This window comes from Trichomonas vaginalis, chromosome I (assembly GCF_026262505.1).
Source record: "Trichomonas vaginalis G3 chromosome I, whole genome shotgun sequence".
Taxonomy (NCBI): Eukaryota; Parabasalia; order Trichomonadida; family Trichomonadidae; genus Trichomonas; species Trichomonas vaginalis.
Window position 1 is genome coordinate 16,142,140 of NC_067203.1, and position 22,672 is coordinate 16,164,811.

General features: G+C 30.6%; 6 protein-coding genes and 2 pseudogenes across 8 annotated transcripts, besides 2 other annotated features; 4 read left to right on the forward strand and 4 right to left on the reverse strand.

Moving 5' to 3' along the window:
- Nucleotides 1-6,615: part of a mobile genetic element that runs on past the window's edge.
- Nucleotides 559-2,063, reverse strand: TVAGG3_0995340 (annotated as a pseudogene). The gene has a single exon. A coding segment is annotated over exon 1 (1,505 nt).
- On the reverse strand, nucleotides 2,127-2,699 carry TVAGG3_0995350 (uncharacterized protein; the record flags this gene model as incomplete). The annotated part of the gene is made up of 1 exon (XM_051254237.1): nucleotides 2,127-2,699. One exon carries the CDS (start codon nucleotides 2,697-2,699, stop codon nucleotides 2,127-2,129), a length of 573 nt encoding a protein of 190 aa, XP_051079811.1.
- A 752-nt stretch (nucleotides 6,616-7,367) lies between the features above and the next one.
- Nucleotides 7,368-8,191, forward strand: TVAGG3_0995360 (uncharacterized protein; the record flags this gene model as incomplete). Its single annotated transcript, XM_001310742.1, has 1 exon — nucleotides 7,608-8,108. One exon carries the CDS (start codon nucleotides 7,608-7,610, stop codon nucleotides 8,106-8,108), a length of 501 nt encoding a protein of 166 aa, XP_001310743.1.
- Nucleotides 8,192-9,036: 845 nt separating this feature from the next.
- On the reverse strand, nucleotides 9,037-9,489 carry TVAGG3_0995370 (uncharacterized protein; the record flags this gene model as incomplete). The annotated part of the gene is made up of 1 exon (XM_001310743.1): nucleotides 9,049-9,489. One exon carries the CDS (start codon nucleotides 9,487-9,489, stop codon nucleotides 9,049-9,051), a length of 441 nt encoding a protein of 146 aa, XP_001310744.1.
- A 751-nt stretch (nucleotides 9,490-10,240) lies between these two features.
- Nucleotides 10,241-11,644, reverse strand: TVAGG3_0995380 (protein-related family; the record flags this gene model as incomplete). Its single annotated transcript, XM_001310744.2, has 1 exon — nucleotides 10,300-11,508. One exon carries the CDS (start codon nucleotides 11,506-11,508, stop codon nucleotides 10,300-10,302), a length of 1,209 nt encoding a protein of 402 aa, XP_001310745.1.
- Nucleotides 11,645-12,441: 797 nt separating this feature from the next.
- On the forward strand, nucleotides 12,442-13,578 carry TVAGG3_0995390 (nitrile biosynthetic process; the record flags this gene model as incomplete). The annotated part of the gene is made up of 1 exon (XM_001310745.1): nucleotides 12,449-13,576. The coding sequence occupies one exon, from the start codon at nucleotides 12,449-12,451 to the stop codon at nucleotides 13,574-13,576; it is 1,128 nt and encodes a 375-aa protein (XP_001310746.1).
- Nucleotides 13,579-17,298: 3,720 nt separating this feature from the next.
- Nucleotides 17,299-18,601: a mobile genetic element.
- TVAGG3_0995410 lies at nucleotides 17,395-18,521 on the forward strand (annotated as a pseudogene). The gene has a single exon. A coding segment is annotated over exon 1 (1,127 nt).
- Nucleotides 18,602-21,840: 3,239 nt separating the features above from the next.
- Nucleotides 21,841-22,083, forward strand: TVAGG3_0995420 (serine threonine-protein phosphatase family; the record flags this gene model as incomplete). The annotated part of the gene is made up of 1 exon (XM_051254238.1): nucleotides 21,841-22,083. The coding sequence occupies one exon, from the start codon at nucleotides 21,841-21,843 to the stop codon at nucleotides 22,081-22,083; it is 243 nt and encodes an 80-aa protein (XP_051079812.1).
- Nucleotides 22,084-22,672: the final 589 nt, after the last annotated feature.

Below are 22,672 nucleotides of genomic sequence, written 5' to 3' on the forward strand. Positions count from 1 at the left end.
TTGCATATTTGACGTAAATTTATTTCCCAGTTATTCAAAAATAATTAATTATTGAATAACCTAAAAACATTAACGATAAAATAAGTGATAACAAATTTTTATTTTTATCATAAATGAATACCCCACAAGCTCAAAATTTACCACGAATCATAACAAGGGAGGAAATGATAAAAATGATGCAAGAACATGTTAAAAATAACAAACCACTAAAATTGAGAAAATGTGGTTATGCAGTAATGATGGAAAGAGAGATGTTGTCGAAGAGGAATAAAAATTAAATTTGGATTGAGTTTAAAAATTCATCTTTATTAAATTCATCTCTTCCAATCAATTTATTTATTCTATTAAATTCTTTTATTTTTGCTTCACTCAGTTTAAGGATTGAACGATAAGTTTCTAATTTTTCGATTATTTCTTTATCGTTTTCAACCCCACCGCATTGCGACTTCTTTTTGTAATAGCATATTTTTGATTTAATTCTGTTTAGTTTCTTTTTATATTCATTGTCTGGACTCTTGACTGCTTTGTTGTCACTCATTTCTTACGAAATAAAAAAAATTAAATATTATTTAAATATAATGGAGTAATAAAATAAATCGGAATTTCTATTAATTTATTGTTAACCTCAACTAATGCATTGCCGTTAATATATCTAACAAATTCAGCTATTGTGTCAAATCTTCGTCTTCTTTTTGTCATTGATTTATCAGTTTTTCCATAATCGAGATGAATCAAAACTTTATCCCCTTGTTTAAAATTCATGAGCCCTGAATTAATTTGTTCACGTTTAACATCATTCAACCTTTCCATTTGCTTTCTAATATATTCCCATTCTTTTGAAATATCATTTTTCATTTCCACCGGTTTCATGTTTATTGTTCTTGCCATGTATTATTGTAATAATATACTAACTGTTGTATGATGGAGTCATGATTTCCATCCCAGTATATCTGACCGTTAACCCCTAACGCATCTCTAAGAGTTCTCATTACCACATCAACTATTTTATTATGAAACGTATATGGAGAGGATGAAAAGTAAAAATTAATTTGTGGGAAATAATGAGTCATAGCTGCCTGAAATCCTTTATCACCATCACCCCTTATATTATCTACTCTTTCATGATCTAGTAAGTATTGAATAGCTCTTCTTGTTTCCTGTTCTGTTTTCCCTTTCACTGGAATGCAATATAAATATCTGGTGTTAATGTTAATGGTAAATAAATAAGTAACGTTTCCTTTTGAATATTCCAGATGATCGATTTCATATGAATATGGATATGGTGCAAATGAAGGGCGACTAAATTTTTCCTTTAACGGTTGAATTTTTGGGTCAATTGGTTTATTTAATATCTTGAAATCCTTTTTAAAATCTTTTTGTTTCTTTAATGTTTGAAATGGATATAATAAAGTGAATGATGAAGGATTAACTGAAGGAGGAGGTGGTACTGTCGTTGGAGGTTTTGGTGTTGCAAGTGGTTTAATTTTATCTGCTTTGATTTTGGATTTCATTCCTTCCTTCATTAATTCTGGATGTATTTTATTCATTTGTTTTAAATATGCTGTATATAAAGGTTTGATATACTTTCCCGCTTCGAGTTTATGTTGAAGGATGAATTCCAAAAGTTGATCTTCATTTAAAAGTCGGGCTGAATATGGTTTAACTAATGAATCATAAATTAAAGCTTGTGCTTCATTTATGATCTGCTGAACGTCCAAACTTTTCTCTTTTGGCTTTTGCGGCTCAGGATTATATAAATTATATAATTCATCAATATCTTTTTCAGTTAATACTTTATTTTTGAAATCTTTCAACTGTTTCAGTTGTGATTTACTTTTTCCCTTTGAATATTTTCCTTCTTTAATGTTCTCTCTTAAACGTTTAATTATTTTATCATGATATTTCAAAATTTCGTTTTTATAATACCGATAGTATTCACCCATATCATCACCTGTAATTGTTTCATCATATTTTTGGAGATATGATTTTAATTCATAATAACTAAGAAAATTTTGATTAAATACTAAATCATCAATTAAAATTTTTAAATCTACGCTATTCATTTATATAAAAATAAAATAAATGTTTAAGGGTGCCCACCTCTTTGTCTCTTCTATGGCATTTCATTAAATAAATGGCATACAACATCCATTTTCACAACATACAGCTTTAGTGTGTGCTCCTGTTAATGCAGTCTTACCAATTGTTAAGCGAGTCATTTCCCCGTTTTTAAGTTGTAAATTAATATTCTGACCATCGAAAATGACTTTATCATTTATTATATCCAAATAATTTTTAGGTGTTAATTGCTTATTTTGTCTTAAACTAACACCTTTCATTTTTTGTGCAATCTTTTTAAAATCACTTCCATCAATTGAACCGTTGAATGATGTATAACACTTAGGGCATAAAGCAACCATGTTATCACCTTGTTTCTCAATTGCTAAACCCAATAACTTCTTCTCATGTGCTTTTTCTTCAGCTTTATTCTTTAATTTAGGTTTAAATTTCTCATTAAAACAAAAGAAATCAAAAGGTGCGAATTTGAAAATGTGTTTTATCATAAAATTTTTATCGGTTACAATTGCTTGAAATGCTTGAGTGTTAGGAAGATTTGGGTCGCCAGCGATTGCCCAATATGATGAATCAGTATCACCTTCAATGAAATGAAAACGATTAACATCCATGCATTTATACATAAAATCATAAATTGAAAAACCAAATACCAGTATTTTGCGTTAATAAAGTGAAGATGCCTCTTGTAAACATGTATCACATCTATAAAATCTATCTTTAAGCATCACTTGATACGTATCTTCACCTATTTCTCTTATGTTTTTAAACTTATTTGACATACATGCAACGCGTGCCTTCTGTGCATTCATTATTTTAGTCTTTGCGTAATTTTGTGTATTCATTGCATCGTAACCATATGATCCATTAAGTGAAATCTTGCAAAATAAACTTTTTCCTTTATTTCCTTCTAATTCAGCCTTTTGTCTTTCATTCATAAATTCGTTCGCAAATTCATTAAAACAAGTGTTTTTAGTAAATGTTAAAATTGATTGAATGTCATCAATGATAAAATGAAATCTTCTGTCTATTAGATACCAAAGATAATAAGAAGAAAATGGTTGATATTGGTTGTGTGTTGAATAACTGAGTTAATTTTCTTTGTTTCTGGTCAACTGGTAGATTGTTTGATTTCATGTAATTATACATAAAACTGCCAATTGTTTTTTCATCTGTGATAATATCTAAGTTTCTTATTATTGGTAAAAAGTTTATGTAATCATTAATGTATTTTTCATCAATGTGACCCTTTACTTCAGCCACGAATAAAGTATTTTTCTTTCTAATTATTCCCAGTGCTTTTGCTTTCTTTGTTGCTGTATCACAAATGATAAACACCATTCAATCTTCCCGGCATATACATTTTATGGTCAGTATATTGAATGAAATCATGAGGATTAGATGAAAATGATGAAGGATATAATGAATTAAAATCAACACCAACAAAATGAGTCATATATTGGTGGTGTCCTCATTTGATACAGTTTTAGTTTCTGGATTATATGAAAGTTTTATTAATGTGCGTGATTCCTTTAAGATTTACTCTATGTTGAACATTTGATAAACCACCAGTAATTCCATTACGGAGAATGTGATAAGCTTCAACTGAATCTAAAGTCATTGGTAAATTATTTTTTAATGTATAATTTCTTAAATTGATTCTTAAACGTTGAACATCTTCATCTTTATTTGATTTTACGACATTGCAATAACAACACATTAACTGACAATTTTCTTTGGTATGTGGTTTTTCATTATCGATTCTATCTAATGTTGGTTTATTAGCATATGTAAACGCTTTACCACACATTTTGCATTTAGATGAAAGGATTAAATCGTGATAGTATTGATAGTCATCCATTGAAACATTGTTTTTAGTATCCCTTTCTGCTTTTTCATCTTGTTTCTTATATGAATCAATTTTTATTTCCAATACTTTTTTGTTAATTCAAAACTTGATTCCACATTTTCTTCTTCTGGATATGTTTCGTTAGGATTGAAGTTCTTATATGCTAACGCGTAACGAATCATTGATGCATTCGATGATAAAGAAAGATTATGAAGCATGTCAATTTTATAAACAAATGTTTCTTCAATAATTTTATCAATTGGGTCAATCATAATTTCAACGTCTTTATTGCAATAATGAATAAAATATTATCTAATCTATTCAAAATTTTTAGCATCATTGAGATATATTTGATAATCTGAATCGGATATTGTTTCTTGAGTTAATGCTGAATAAAATGAATCTTCGTGAATGGTTCCTCTTTATATAATTCATCTTCGTAATTTTCCCGTGATGAATTGATAAGGGAAAAAGGATTTAACACGTGATTTATTGTTTCCGAAATCTTGAGTGAATTGGTCTAATGTCCCACCCGCTATATAATTTCTGATGTCAATAAATCTTAATTCATATGGACAGTTTGTTTTCTTTACAATGATTTGCTTAAATTGAGAAGAAGACCCAGCATTGATTTTATTTTCCATTTTGCAGTGTTTAAATCACGAAGAATTAAATTTAAATCAAACTTTCCCGAATTAAAACCTATGATATTCACTTTATTGAATTCCTCATCTAGAAGTTCTTTAAATGCTTCCTTCTGTTTCATTTAATGTATGGGACAAAGTCCCCGCCGTTTGGTCCGTTTGCGCTTCATTAATTCTTCATATTGTTCAATATTTGATTTAGCAACTAATGAACAGGTTGAAAATAAAAATTCAATCCAATCAGAGATGAACGAATCACTTGATGTTAAGCAAAAATTCCTCGTAAATGTTTTATCACGGTCTACGACCTCGCCGCTTCGGTCTGAAAGACCTTCAGGACTCAAAGAGTCCGTTTGCGGCTTTATTTTGACAGTTGATGATACCATAAATGGTTTTAAGTAAGCGTTCAAAGTTGCACATTCAGAAAGTTGAAGTTCTTCTTTAGTCTCTAATGTTTCGAAGTCAAAAGTAATATAATATCTTGTTGGTTTATAATATTCCTGCAAATTGTGAGCTAATAGCCATTGATATATCTTCTGTTTCGTGATATGTGGTGCATATGGTTGTTGTGTGTTTTGCAATTGAACGTCTTGAATTAATCTTCCATTATTTTCTTTACATTTCTCACAATGTTTTAAAAATCTTCTTTGGTTTTTCCTTTCTGGGTCATCACGGATAGAATATACTTCTTCTTTGCAAAAGGGGCAAACTTTATATCCTGTGAGTGCTTCAACGTCTGTAATTCTGTCAGCGTGAAGTTTTCCACATGGACTCTGTGTTAATAAAATATTTACTGTTTCAAATTCTGGATCTATCATTATTGATTCCACTAATGGAAAGTCTACCTTGTTAATGTCTGTCTACGTCTTCTGTTGAGGGTCACAATAATAAAAAATCAATATTAACGTTTAACATTCTTGCTAACCTCTCACTTTCTGATGAAATGTCAAATCCTTCATATGCATCTATGGCTTCATTTAAATAACTTCTACGAGTTTTAGGATTAACACCATCAGGAATGTTATAGAAGCGTTTAAATAACCTTCTACCTTCGGCTCTTATTTGATTATCATTCATTTTTAGCTGTTCCGTTTTTTTCATTTATGTAAGAATAAAAAATTAAAAAATAAATAAAAATAAAGTTTATTTTTTTAAAGTCCAGGGCAAGTGCCAGGGCTAAAGCCATAAAATGAATTAAGAACACATAAATTTTTATCATCTGCGACGTGACGAATACATTTTAATTTACTCAAGAATGCGTACCCTGATACATTAAATCTAATTCCTGTCTTATTTAATTTCACAACTTTGAAAAGGAATGTATGAATAGCTATAAAATGATGAGATGATGTTTTATGGGTTGCTTCCATTTTTTCTGAAATAAATGAATAAATATAATGTTTATAAGTTTTCATATCTTTTATATTCTTAATAACGAATGGTATAGACTTTCAACTTCGTCTTCCTTCGGTGCTGTTCTTTCATATGAAACATTAGTAGTATCTTCAATAATGAAACCACAATCGCATAAAATTTTATATGTACCAATTGTTTCTTTTGATATTTTATCTAACAAATCAAAAACTTTATCAACACCTGTACATTTATTTAAATAATAATTTGTGTAAATATCATGGTCTTCTTTCTTAATCGTATTGTTTGCATATGTTACATTTTTCAGTGCTTTTTTGAATTTTTCAGAATCAAGAGGAGGTGAAAGTAATATACATGGATAATCTCCATCGTCAATAAATTGTAACTTATGTTTATGAATAAATTTTGTGCCTTCTTCTGAAAGTGTTTCATCTATTTCACCATCTAATAAATTTTTAGTAGATTCCAAAAGTAATTTTTATATCTTTCTTCATGAGATTTTTGAACTTCTGATTCTGAAGCTGGGATATTCATTAAACCCTCTACTTCATTCTCATTATATTTTTCAACTTCTCTTAATTCCTTAATTTTTTCATCTATTTCATCTCTTATTTTTTCCAGTCTTTCAATTTCATCATATTCATCATCTTTAATCCGTTCTTCATAATATTCAGGGAAAACATCAGGTTCTTTAGGTTTTTCTTCTTCAGATGTGGGATATAAGAAATTTATAACATCATCTTTATTCATTTTTCCATCATAATCTAAATCATTTAATAACTCCGCGAATTTTTGACAATTTCTTAAATAATATTATTAACTTCATAACTCGCCTCCTCTAATATATCCTTTATTTCCTCGTTTGTGAATCCCAATTTTTTAACGTCGTTAGTCTTGACACTCATTTTCTTACGAATTAAAAAAATAAATTATTCAAAAAATGTAAAACATGAATTTTTAAAGTTTATTTTTTTTATTTTTTTTTATTTTTATTTCATTATGTATGGGTTTAGTGAAAATTTCTTACGATTCTGAAAATTTTTAAATCTTGATTTATTCAAAAACGTAAGAATAAAAACCGTAAAAATCATACATTTTTTACTTCATATGTAAAAAAAAATGATACAAAATCGCTCAAAAATGTATGAATTCTTACGTTTACAAAAAAAGTCACAAAACCCGTCATATATACTACTATCATTGTAAATTTTCCCATGAAACTGAATCATGTGATATGCCAATTCTAGATCAGTGATACTTATGCTGGTCACCCAGATGATTAGTACAAAAATTTATTCGCATGCTTGAATATTTGGATTTGAGTTTCTATATTTTTCAGTAAACGTGTTTTTCATTAGACCCATGATAAGAATGTCAACCTCATGCGCGTCAATTTCTATTTGAGCAAAGTGAAAATTATTGAAAGATATTTTCACTTTCTGGAGAGAGCCCGAACTTGAATAACACTAATTATGGATTGGCATCTCGAATGCTTTCTATCCATCTCAGAAATATGAACAATTGTTCGGAATTGTTCTTCATCTTGAGCAGATTTCGTGTTTTCACGAAGGAGTGCATATGAAAAGTTAATTTAACTAAAATTTCTAGTACATAATAGACATCATTATATTTTCAATAGGTAACGTAAAAAAACGCAAAAAATAACTATGAGCGGAGAGTTCCTTGATAAACAAGAAGATCTCGACGAACTCACTGCACAATATATTGAGAGAAATGGTGGAAATAACTTATTATATGCTGAATATCTTCGTATGACAGCAGATCTTGCAGCAGAATCAGATGCAACAGTTTTTAATCATCTCGAGCCAGATATTAAATACACAGTTAACGATAAAGCATTTATGGAAGCTTTAAAGTATTGCATTGCATTTCTTAAGTCAAATAAGATGGTTGAAACTTTAGCCACAATGAGAACCGAGTATCCAGAACTTCCAAACAAAACAGGATATGCTAGACGTACTGAAATTGAAAGATCATGGGAAAACATGCTAGAAACATCCCATAAGCTCGGCCAGCGTAAATTTGAGAAAACTGTTAAGAATTTTGCTAATGAACTTGGTTTAGAAGATTACCAGCCAAAGAAATTCAAGAAATCTGCCGAACAAGCCTCAGAAGAAAAGAAACGTTCTCATCATCATCACCATTAAGACATTAATGATATAATGATGATTTGTATATTAATTTTTCTTTACTTGATCAATAATTTTAATGTAAATAGGTTATTTTTAAATTAATATTTTGATTTTTTGTCATAGATTCAGAACAGCTGAGGTTTAATTTAGTTTTAACTGCCTAGCCTGCGTTTTTGTTTATTATCATGCACAAATATTAATATATTCTCGAATTTTATTTGATTAATTTTTCTGCTTTCCAAAGAACTAAATTACATTTGGATACCTTAATATCCATACAAGAATATGAATGAAAACAGCTTGACTCAATGCTAACAAGGGTAAGAAGCTGATGGAAATATTTTAGATTGGAAACAGATTGTCTGTCAGTGATTTAAATGCATATTGATATTTCCTAAAACGTTTCACTATTTCCAGGTTTCAAATCACAAAATGATGGTAAAAAAATTCCCGCTATCAGGAAAGCTTTAATTTGAGGGATTTCAAAAGTTTCATCCTGATAACGAAAATATTGAATCTTTAAACAATTTGTCTATTCAAGAATTTGAAAATGAAATTAATAGTCAAATACAGGATTCCTTCTACTAAAATGGATTTTTTGAAGAAAGTTTCTTTTTGCTGGTAAAAATTATATTCTATATGGAAAAAATATTTTTGAAAAAATATTAAAAAAAATCAGATGCCAAAATAATCTTACTGTACATCATGAAGATTATGCACAGCTTTCTTTGGAATCAATAAAAAAACTTAACATAATATTCAAAATAATTCCTAATGAGAATAATGTTTGAATAATTCTTGGATCATACATTGATTAGTATGCTAATGGAATTAATAAATCCTTGAGAAACATACTAATTGATGTTGAAATAAAATAATTATCTCAAATTAACTTAAACGCTAAGTTTTACATAGCTTGGCTAGTATTTTTAGCCTGATCCATGTTATTAGATATTCAAACATTAACTGCTTCTGTTACTTCAGGAGTCATCACTTCGCATTGTGAATCATCATCAATGAAGCTACAAAAGTAGTCTTCCGCAAGATTTATCTGATAGTCCTTCATTTGAGAAGAAACTTCAGAAAGAGAATTTATTTGGGAACTCGCTTTGCTCGGCTGAGATTTTAGGGTTTCTAAAAATGGTGCAATTTGAGACCAGTTTTCGCAAAACCAGAGCAATATACCATCACGAGTTCTCCAGTTCACTCTCTTGGTATTAATTCGTAATGCTTGCTTTACGCAAGCTTGTATTTTTCTTAATTCGTTATAGGATTTGCCGCCTGCAGCGGAAATTACTTTTGATTGGATAGGGTCAAATAGACCCCTATACTGCATCATTAACTCTTTCTTCAGCTTAAGCTCTAAGCTGACGTGGTGCTCTATATTTTCAGACATCTTTATTTTTCAATTGATTTGAAAGGGCTTTCAAAAATGAATGGAATATTGAATCAAATTCAATAATTAAATGAAAATTTTTGGAAGTGGCTATACACATGGTGTTGTCAAAGAATAAAAAATTTTTGAAAAAAAATCTCGAAAATTTTTAAAATTTTTAAAAACCGTCTGGCTTCCTCTCATTTTTTCAATTGTGACCATGAGGTGATATGAAATACAATACAGGACATCTGGCTCTCATACATTAATATACTCTTCCAGATGAGATACAATTCATATATAATGCGATAGTTCATTTAAATTATTTTTATTTTTTGTATAATTTGAGCTTATGAGCTATTAATATGATACGGAATTATCCACATATCATGAACTAGATATTAATTAACCATAAAAGGTTTTAAAACGTTGTTTTGAGTGAAATACATACCTTTTATTTTTAGATCTTTCAGTTTTTTTAGTTCTTATATAAAGACAACCAAAGGTATAAGCATTACAACCTTATTATAAATAGACAAGCTATGAAAAATGCTTTCTTGAAATCATTAAAAAATTCTCCAGAATTTTTTACACACATAAATTTTATTGAGCATACTATCAGGTTGCTTTTTAAAGCTACTTTCATTAATTTTGTAAAGTATTGAATCAACGTTTAAAATTTTTTATGGTTAATTTTTTGTATCTGAATTATTGTCACTTTTAAAAATTTTCAAAAAAATTGACTCAATAAATGTGATTTTTTAAAAATGATGTATTTAATAACATAAGTACATGGTAAAAATTATAATATAAATATATATAACATACAAATTAAGCTAAATTTGGAAAATTAGGAAGTTGAACAAAAGATGTGACATTACAATTAGTAGAATCATCGTCATCATCCGAGGTAAGGTTTCCAAGTTGGTAAGGGAATCTATTTTTCATGCAAAACATTTCTTCTGTGACTTTATCTTCTTGAAGAGATCTGAATCCGATTACACGAGTTGAATAAACATATTTTTCGGGTTCAAATGCAATTCCGAACCCAAATACATTGAAATCAGGATCAAGAATGGCAAGTTTTGTGTTCAAATTAGAAATCCACATCAAAAAGATTTCCTGGAGAGGATCTGGTGTCCATGGTGTAAGGTAAATACCAACATTAGCTCTGGACATCGGAAATAGCTTATGAATTCGTTGTTTTACCTTCCTGGTTTCTAAATCAATGTCTTCGTTATGTAACTTATCACAATACATTTGGGATATTTCACACCACTGAAGAGACATAATAACAGGGTGTATTCCTTTATAACTTCGGTAATCATTTAATAATAAAAGCATTTTGGCACCATTTGGATAAGGAGCGTACATATGTGGTATCTTTACTTTAGATGGATTGCATTTTGCAAATAGTAATGCGCATCCGAAGTCTTTTTCCGAGATCGAATCAAATACAAAAGAAACATGTGTATAATCTTTGAGAATTGTCTTGCTATGAGCTTTATTTTCTTGTAATGCTTTGAGAAAATCTTCTAATGGACATATATCTGTTTTTGCAACTTTTTCAAAAATAAAATTCGCTTCGACGCAATTTTCAAATGAGTTTTTGATGACAAGAGTATTCAGATCAGATAAATTCGATGATTTTGATTGCCTATATTGCAAAAGCCTTGAACATGGTGAGATTGTAATTATTAAGGGTGGCAGATTGTTTTTTCTGCGCTGATTGTTAACGTATCTTGACATTACGAGGATTCCATCTTTCTTTGATATCTTTGTTTTAAAAGTTGCAAAAATCTGTGTGCAAAACCATTGGCCCTTTGTATTTTCTGCAACACCAATGCCAGTATGCGTATATTCACCTTGGATTCTCGAAAAACATGATGATTTTTTCAGCCAGTACAGCATTACTGCTTTTCCTGGATCATCACACGCATCGCAAGTTGCGACATTTTCAGAAAAAGCGAGTGCAAGAGGAACTTGGGACTCTCTTACAAGGTAATTTGCATGTCCAAACGGAACTTCTCGCCTGGACATATCGATCGAATGTGTTCCTGCGAGAAAAGAGAGTTCTTTGCTAAAAATCAGTGTATGAAGACCGTATTCGTTCCTCATTTGATTCACTAATTCAAATATCCTGCGGAGAACCCTCTCTGGCTGATTTACTGCTCCGCCTGACATTTGAATAATATTCCCCCTTTTTATTTCAGAATTTGGACCCTAATAGAATAAAAAAACGTATTTTGTTGTAACGTGTTTTATTCCTCAACCACACTGAGCAAAGTCATTAATGATTTAGTAACATCGATATATGAATAATGTACATTATTGAGAGCACAAATGTGAGCGCATAATTGATGCCATTGCTTGAAATCATAAAATTGATACAAGATTATTGAGTTAAATTGAATTCTATAATACGAATAAAACACCCACGAATGAAATAATGTGTACACATGTTTTATATTGCGAGAATATATCTCAATTATGCAAATTCATCAAATATGATCAAATTACAAGATAGTTATATTACAATATTATAAAGTTTGACGATCTGATTTGTGCTATATATGAAATTTATTGATAAAGTGTCTAGACTTAATTGAAATCTCAAGATGAACAATTTGATTCTCTAGAACTTAGTTTAATTTGCATCAACAACTATAAACCAACCAACCGTCACAATTTACTTTGATTTTAAGCGGTATTTAAGATTTTAATTTCTCAATCATTATATTTCGCTTCAATTTTGATTTGGATCTGCATCAATCATATACACTCCATAATTTGTTGCCATTGATAGAAGATTAATGAGATTCTTCAAGGCCAAAATTTGAGACAGAAAATTTTGGTGAATAATTTGCATATCTCCTTATTATTTGAGTTCACAGTATAATATTCTTGCGTGAAATTAAGAGCTGATTGCGCAACAACAATTTATAAGATTTCCAGTAAAAAAGTGACAGGGATTTTCAGTATGCATTTTGCAATTCAAGGGAGGCCTAGTATCCTTCCAAAACCTGCTCAATACTCTACAATATCCGATCAGCAAGTAACTATTTTGAAATCGCAAAGAAATACTCAATTAAAATCCGGATTTACCGGATATTGGTCAGCAAAATTCCCAGAATCAATTACTCCAACACCTAGAAAGGACGCATTCTGTGTCAATGTTCCAGAACTTGACGGATTTTTCATTGGCTACGGTATAACAGAAAATAAAGGATTGTGTGACGACGTGTGGTTCTACAACCTCAAAACAAACAAATGGAATAGACTTAATCTTACAGGAGACGTTGTTTCCCCACGTACTGGAACCAAAGCGGTGTTCATCGCCAATAATATAATTTTATTCGGCGGATTTTGTAATAACGAATATTACTCAGACTTACACCGCATCGACATTACCACAGGTGTCGTTTCTCGTATCGAAACTACCGGAGAAGAACCTTGTCCGCGTTGCCATTGTGTCATGACACTTTTTGACAAATCTATTGTCATTTGGGGCGGAAATACAGAGAATGTATGCCACGGAGACCTTTACAAACTTAGCCTTGAGACATTCGAATGGACTAAAGTTACATCAAATGTTCCAGGCCGCACAGGCGTTCCATATTGTGTTTCACGAAACAAAATTTTTGCCTATGGAGGAAACAAAACCGGTTTAATCGTCATTGACCTTGAAAACGATACCGTTGAAGTTCGAGACACGATTGGCTGCAATCCCGACATGACAGTCATGTCCGGAAACATGGTTTCCACCGACAAGTTCGTCTTCCTTTTCGGAGGACAGAAAATCGAGAAAGAAGTTTATGATTTAGTCTATTGTTTAGACTTAGATAAGATGTGGTGGTTCATCTTCTTCCTGAGTCCAGATGGAACTACTACATCACCAGAAGATGGATACATTGATAAATTAGGATTATTCAACATTCCAAATGCATATGGCTGTAATTACTTGTACAATGAAAAAGAAAGAGAAATTGTTTACTGTTTAGGCTATCCTTCAAGTGATCCACCAAATGTACACACTATATCTATTAGTGAAGCACTTGGTTTCTTACACATGAGAGATGATATGCTTGACATTCTCAGACACAAATAATTGAACTGATAATTTGTTGTTGTAAAAAATTTAATTATATTAATATTATCTTTTCTTTTATATATAAAATCATCTTCTTTCTATATATATATAGTCATCTCATAGAAAATAAGCTCTCAAATTAAACATCAAGAGCTTTACCATCTCATTCAAAATCGAGTAATGAGGTTTAGACATTATATTTTGAGAGATTTCTCTAATGAGATTTTTTTGAGGTAGTTTATGTCTCATGCATCTTTCTTATAATTGATGAGTTTCACAACTGAGATTGTTTACTATAAAAATAAATTTATAATGATGATAAGAAAAAAAGAGTAAATTTGATCTTTTATTTTTATTTAGTATTATTTTTTCTTTAGGTAAAGCATCACAAGTTGTTTCGTTTGAACAACAGGATGATTAATGAAAGATCGACATCTTTTTTGTTCAAAAATAGAACAAAATTGGTCAAGTGGTAGATCAATATTCAAAAATGTATATACCCAGATTTTCCTTACTTTTACCACTCCCCATGTAATTTCTGGGGAAAACGATAATTCATTTTTTTTATGGATGAATAGATCGTTTTCCTAGAAAGGACCTCATATCTCTGGCTAAAAAGAGTGTCAGATCCTAAATAGGTTATTGATCTAGTGTACAAATCCAATAAAAAGCCTATTTTTTGGCTTTTTTGGTGCTCATTTTTTCGAAGATCTACATAAATATGGGGAAACCATCGGATTTTTTTGGTTAACCCACATCTTCATGTAATCTGGACTATCTTTCCTCGAAGGACCTCTTTACGGGTGTAAAAACTCATAAAGTTCTCAAAAGATTCATTCTCGATCTCCATGCTGAAAGAATTTACAATAAAAAAGAGATCTACGCATCAAACTACAGCCATAAATGAACTGAACCCCTAAAGCTCAGCTCTTAGTTTATCAAAAACGTCGAAATCCTTCTCATTGCAATCAAATTTTCTCAATAACTCATAAGAAAAATCGAATTTTGATTAAGCCGATGTTATAGGTATCACAAATACTACAAACTTGAGCAATATCGAAATTGCCAGCAAAAGTTTGAAATTGCATTGCTCATATTTGTTTTGTAAACTAAAAATCTGCTTATATTATTCATTAATTTTTTATATATTATTCATATACTTTAATAAAAACAATACTATTTCACCTTAAAAATGAATTTCATAAGTCAATATTATTTTTTTGAAAATGTATCAATTTTCGATTAAAACAACATGAGAATAAAATTTACGCAAAATTATTTTAAAAAATGGTTTTAAAAATTTACAATTGATGAAGAATAAGATTGCAAGAAGTTTTGAAGTTTAATTTTAAGAAAAAAAATTCGGATATTATTCATGGATCTAAGTAATCTGATATTTGAGTATCAGCACTATGCATAAAACATATATTTATAGTTTTTTTGGAGTTTTATGATTTTAAATATATTCAAATTTGGCAATCCAATAGATTTGTAAAAAATAGGTAAATAAAAATAGATTACATATGCAGCAGATTTAGAACATGAAACAAATCTTATAGTGACCCAAAAAAAATTCATGATCCAAAAAAAGAAAAAAATTGGCTAAATGGGAATCAAACCTTGGCATAATGCATCATTATGTCGGATGTTTCCACTACACTACACCGGCAGTTCGAAAAATACCCTTGGTGGTTCTATTTAATAGCTACTCCCAACGATAGGCGGTGTCCCCAGCTTTAGAGGGGTGGTAAAAGTAAGGAAAATCTGGGTAAATTATTTTAAAAATATTTTCTGTGATATTAATATCTCCTATAGTAGGTTGATTATAAATATAACTATCATAAACATTAATCATTGCAGGATTATAAGGATTGTTATAAAATAGTTTAATATTATTATTGCCGTTATTGGAAAAGCTACAATTAGTGAATGTGGCATTAACTCCAAAGCAGTAAATTGTATTTGAAGTACTATATCCTTCTTCAACAGAATTATTAATGATGTTGCAATATTTTGTGTCAATTTGATGTAGAGTAATATCATCTCCTTGATAATTAAGACATAAATTTACATCTCCTGTGTTGTTAATGAAATTAGAATATCCTGTAGTTGATCCTGGTTCTGGAGAACCAATATATATTCCAGGAGTTGAACTTGCTTTATTAGAACTAACATTTGAGTTAATAAAAAGTGATTTTCCTCCTGATGAACAATAAACAGTATTATTATTTGGTTCTAAATTTCCGCATTCTGAAATAGAAGCATAATATGAATAACTGATGTTTTTTGACTTTAGAACACAATAACAATACTGCCCTAATCCATGGTCTGCTAATGAACAGTTTTTTGCTTTAAATTTATATTGAACAATGGAGTTATTACCCAAAAAGCGAATAGCTCCACCGGATTTTGTATTTGTACATGAAATAATTTCGCAATGACTATGGAGGATTCTGATATTATTAATTTGAATGAAATTTATTGCTGAATTTGAAAGTTCTATGAATTGACATAAGTCAAGTTGGTAATTAAAAATATTTTCTGTTGGATTAAGTGCTGTTGTTGTATATTTTTCATTTTTCTCTATTTCAGGATCAGAGGTATTATAAAAGCATGTCCAGATATCAGACAGAAAGTCAAGACGAAGAATAGATAATGGAAATTTCAGGTAAATAAATCTGAATGGCGTTGGCCGAAAATATTAATATTAATGCAAACAAATAAGTCAAATCAACAATGTTAAAGTTATAAAATCAACTAGTATTAATAGTACTCATAAATAGTAACAGTTTCAAACTTTCAAGACAAATTTGATTTTATAATTGCGGGAAAAGGTTTAAAAATATCATTGAAGTGCATAATTTGTGATTGGTATAAATATTATTGGAGCAAATAAATAATGAGATGAATGTTTCTTTGATTATATTCGGTATTTGATTTTTCGTTTCAAATATGTTATTCCTAAACACTATCATTACTTTACCTATTTTGTAGGATAGCATGAACTATTTCAAATTTTATGTATTTATGAATGAATGATTGGAGAACCTTGTCCGCGCTGCCATTGTGTCATGACACTTTTTGACAAATCTATTGTCATTTGGGGCGGAAATACAGAGAATGTATGCCACGGAGACCTCTACAAACTTAGCCTTGAGACATTCGAATGGACTAAAGTTACATCAAACGTTCCAGGCCGCACAATTTGTCAAAACAAAATTTTTGCCTAAAAAGGAAACAAAACCGGTTTAATCGTCATTGATCTTGAAAACCATATAGTTGATTGAAATTCTAGCATAGATTCTGAGATCATCTATATTAGATGGTTTGTTTTTACAAATTTATCAAAAATATCAAAATTATTATTTGAAATATTTTCACACATAATCATTTCAAAAGTTGAGAGATTAGAAACTTTGATAAGGAGATTATAAAGTATATTTTAGATGTGGTTTTAATTTTTTTTTGAGAAAATATTGGATTGGAAATGAAAAATAGATTAATATCTTCTTTTTCCTCTTTTAAATTGTTTCTTTGATTTTTCTCTTTTTTCTTGAATAATATTGTACTTTGAGTAGATAATATGAGAAGCTTCTCCACTATCAACTTCAAATGCAGAACATCCCCATATAGTTTCTGCTTCAGGATTTGCACCACGACTTAATAAGAATTTTGTGGTATTGATAGAGTTGTTTCTTGAAGCATCATGTAAAGGAGTCTCTCTTATTTCATCTGGTATATAGGGTGTCCAAAGGTGCGTTTAGCACAGCGCTCTATATGAGACTATTAAAGGAGATATATGCTGATTATAAATATATAATAAAAAATATGAATATATGTATATGATGAGTATGTTGTATTTTGGCGCCATGCCGGGATATAAAATGAATTTTGAGACAAGAGGCGGTTTCGCGGGAAATTTTGGCGGGGTTTTTTTCATTTTTTTAATGAATCATAAAGAAAACATCCTCGCTCTTGCAAAAAAATGCAAAGACTGTAAAAAATCTACGAGACATTGGTAAAATGCTTCGGTATGGATGCTCCTAGCTATTCCACTGTAACGTATCATGTTAGGATGTATCACTTCATGAACAAAAAGGCGGCCCATCATAAAAATTGACAAAAAATCGCCGGATCAAAGAAAAATCAAAGCAATTCTTCAAGCGCTAGATGAAGACCCAAGAGCATCACTCAGAAGGATAGAGGAGATGACAAAGATACCACGTACAACAGTCAGTTATTATCTGCACAATTATTTGAACTACAAACTAGCGTATACACGTTGGGTTCCGCACAACCTTAATTCAGTTAAAAAAAAATCTAGAGTCCAATCTTCGAAAGAGCTCCTCTCTATATTGGGTGCGTATCAATCCAAGAAGTTTCGCTTTTTAGTAACAGGGGACGAGTCTTGGTTTCAATATGCAACAGAAGCCAAAATCATGTGGATCCCGAAGGATGAAAATCCGCAAACATTCCCGAAGAAAAAAATTGACACACCAATGATGATGTTGTCGGTTTTTTGGGCGTGAATGGCATCATCGCAATTGATATTCTTCAAAAACCTAATACGATGAATGCTCAGTATCTAATTGACAATGTTCTTACTCAGATTATCAATTCTGATGAGTTTGAGAAATCCAAACAACAAAAACAAAAGTTTGCAATTCATTTTGATAATTCAAGAGTTCACAAAAGTCATAAGGTAATGAATTACTTGTTGGAAAACAATGTCAAAGTTGTTCCAAACCCAATTTATTCACCTGATATTGCACCCTCTGACTTTTATTTATTCGGCACGCTAAAAAAGAGAGCTGAAGGACGCGAATTTGCGAGTCCAGATGATCTTGAAAATTTTGTAAGAGAGCAATTTGAGCAATTTTCTCATGATGATTTAAAGCGTGTCTTTCAAGCCTGGATCGATCGCTGCGAACGCGTGATTGAATCCAATGGTGATTATATTTAAATAAACTTTATATATATGTAACTTGTTTATTTCTATTTGCAGTATTCAGGTTTGTGCTAAACACACCTTTGGACACCCTATATTAACATCAACACCATGATTAAGTAAAATTTTGCAAACATCAACAGAATCATAAAATGCTGCAACATGCAAAGGAGTTTTACCATTATTCCAACCTTTTTCTGTAACATTTGCACCGCACTTGCATAAGATAGAACACACTTGAGCAGAGTTATACTCTGAAGTTACAAACAATGGTTTATTTATTACATCTGCATTGATATCTGCACCATGATCAATTAACAATTCACATATTTTAACCGCATTTCTTGCTGCTGCAGTACTTAAGATGGAGTTAAATTTATTCACCCAATTGACATCTGCTCCAAGTGAAATTGCTTTATCTGCCATCCGAAGATTATAATTTTTAGTGGCGTAAAATAGAATCATACTCGATGTATCTTTTTTGATTTCAATTTTTGTGCGAGAAAGGAAGAAATCAAAGAGTCTTTGCAAATTAAATTTAGCAGTATAAATAAGTTTCCTTTCAATGTCATCGCTCTGATCAATAAAAGCATTGAATGCTGTTAGGTTGTGATATTTTGCACATACTTTCGGATCAATTTCCATGTTAAATGTATCAGATAAATACGTAATGAGATCAAATTTATGTGATAAAATAGCATAATCCATCCATTCTTTATTTGGTGTTCGTCCTTGATGACATATGTGGATTATTTCAGTATTACCACTTAAAAAGGAATAATTTATGCATTGATCTGTTATTTCAGATTTAAACTCTGATATGCAATACTTGAAACACTGAACTGCTCCATGAAAACAACAAGCTTCAAGAAGAGTGAATTCGTGCATTTCATCATTTATCTTTTGATCTTTATCAAAATCACTTGTGTTTGTTATTGAAATGAATTTCTCAATATCATCATTCATTATGTGAGTTAAAATAGGTTTCTCTTGAATGTGTTCAAGAAAAGATTTGATACATTTGTATCGTTCTTCATCTTTTTTTCTTGGATTGTAATTTTCGTTAAATTTATTTAAAAGGTCAACATATGATTTGAAATACTTGGTTCTGAATCTTGTTAATGTAATAATTTCTTTTCTTAGGTGCATATGGTAAACATGGTACTTTTCAATCAATACATTTTTCATTTCAGTGAAAAGATCTGCAATCTGCGCTTCATTAAGGTTTTCCATGCAATATAGTTTGTCATAAGTTGATATATAATCACTATAATCTTGGTTGAGTTTATCAAACATCTGAACTTTGGAAGCTTTCATAAAATTTTTATAAAAAAGTGACAAATATTTCATTCTCTTCTAACATTTTCATGACTATCAATAAAACAATCAAAAACATAATTCACATCACCTACTTAGAGATAATTAGCAAATATAAATACACATAGTAAAAGCTTTTACTTGGTATTATTTTTTCTTAAAGTAAAGCATCACAAGTTGTTTCGTTTGAACAAGGGGATGGTTAATATAAGATGGACATCTTTTATGTTTAAAAATACTTGAAATATATGATTATTATGGTCAAGTGGTAGATCAATATCAAAGAATGAATACATATTATGCACGTTTACTGAGATATTAATATCATCTAAAGTGGGATGATTATAAATATACCTATCATAAACATTGATCTCTGCAGAATTAACGTTATTGGAAAAGCTACAATTAGTGAATGTGACATTAACATTTTTGCAGGTAATTGTATTTGGAGTACCATATTCATGATTTTTTGATTTTTTGGGTATTTATTTTTTCTTTTCAAATATGTTATTCCTAAACATTATCATGATTTTACACCCTTTGTAGGATAGAAAAAAAAAAAAAAAAAAAAAAAAAAAGGTATTGGGGCTTCCAGGCACTTCGTGCCCTCTAGCCCCGAAGATGTTTTGTCACTTTTCTGTCACTTTTCAGGAAAAAACATTTTTATTGTATATAAAATGAATTTTACAAAACCACCGTTACCCTTCTTTGGAAATAAGAGTAGATGTAAAGATATTCTATTGAGAGAACTTAAGAAACTACCGAATGGTCTAACATTTGTAGACTTGTTCGGTGGAAGTTTCTATATATCTCATTTGTGCCATACAATATTTCCTGACTCAAAGATTATATGCAATGACTTCGACAACTATATGAACCGTCTCAAACATATACCAGACACAAACAATATATTGAAAGAGTTAAAAGAAAAGATACCTATAGGTAAGATGGAACGTATACCATTAGATAACAAAAATATTGTGAGAGAGGTTTTGAAAAAAGCAGAATATATAGACTGGGATAGTATATCTGCTAGACTATTATATAGTGGTGCTATAAGAGTTCATGACATTGAAACACTTATGTCAAAAGTTTTATATCTTAACTATACAAATGTTTTCAAAGAGGACATAGAAAAATATATTGAGGGTATAGAGTTTGTGAGATGTCATTGGACAGAGTTGTATGAAAAATATAAAGGCAAGGAAAATGTTTTCTTTATAGTGGACCCGCCGTTCTATAACACATGGGATTTTCAATACCAAGTAGACTGGACTTTGAGAGACTCTTTAGAAACTTTAGACGTTTTACATAACCATCCATGCTTTTACTTTACATCCGATAAAAGTGGTTTGGAAAGTGTCATGAGAGATGGTTAGAGGACATACATGACTATGAGTTTAGATACGATAAGATAGAATATGAGAGAGGTCCCATAAACTGGAGAAAGTGTCATAACAAAGAAATTTTATTGGTAAGTAAATGTGGTTTGAAAATAGGACTACTTGTTTTAGGTTTTTCCATTGTGTCATTTACTTATTTGACGTGGCAGAAAGATATAGAGAATATGAAGATGAACCAATGCCAGCAAATGTTCAGCATATGTACTCGTAAGAGATATTTTTATCTAATATTAAATGGACGCACAGAACTTAGCGAATGCACAGCAACCTGGACAACCAAACCCCAGAGAATATTCCAAATGAAGTTAGAATACAAACTGCAATGGCAAACTATGTCAAGTGCCAACAGATGTACAAATGCAAACTGCCATGTCAAATGACGCTGCGTTAGGCTTACCACCATGGTATGCAAATATGAGATGGAAAGAGTTTTATACAAACCCCGAAGTGGGATATAAACAACTTTATGCAGATGACGCGAACACAGGAGTTGACCCAAATATGTTTTCTACCAGAGGAGAAACAGAATGTATGAGCTCCAGTTAAAGAATGCTATGGAACTCAACAGGAAACGTAAGAGACTAGGTGGACATTAGATTTTTACATATAGTAAAATGGGTTTCTTCAGTAAGATAGGAAACTTCTTTCGAAATGTTGGAAGAGGTATATGGAATGGAATAAAATCTGTCGGAAGAGGAATTTGGAACGGAGTCAAAAATATTGGTAAAAGAGTAGGTCAGTTCGTTGGTATTATACCTAAAGACCCTGAACCAGAAGAACAAGCTCCTGTTATACAACAGCCTGAACCTGCACCACAGTCTAGTTGGCAACCAAATCCAACACCTCAACCGTATTAAAAAATTATATTTTTACCGTTCGATAGTAGTTGTATATGAAACTAAGTTCTAAGTAAAACGCGTGGTATAATGGAATTATTCTCTTTCTTCCATCTGTAGTAAACCATACTTGAAAGTCTGAAATACTTCCACTTGGTGGTTCATATAACTTTGTAGGTTTTTCGTAAAAGTCATTTGCCAAGCATAAGAAAGAGTTTTGGGCGCCAGAAAATGAAGCATGAACAATAATAGCAGCTGGGTCGAAAACATCTTTAAATAAATATGGTTCATCTCTTGCATATCGACTGTAAATATTTGCTAAAGGAAGTTCGACTTTCTGATTTAACATTCTTTGCAAATAATACCATGACATTGCAGTGAATTCTGTATATATTTGTTCGTCTTTATTTGGATTGTTTTCGTAGATTTGAAATGACACTTGTGAATTTTGTTTGTCATATACAATTCTCACATAAAGTGTGCTCTCGGTATTTGCATATTCATCAGCATATTTTGCATAACATGAATTTATTTTATCTTCTATATTTTTTAACGCAGTCTGTAGAGAAGATGAAAGGTCAACTTGTATTAGCTCAATTTCTTCCCACAT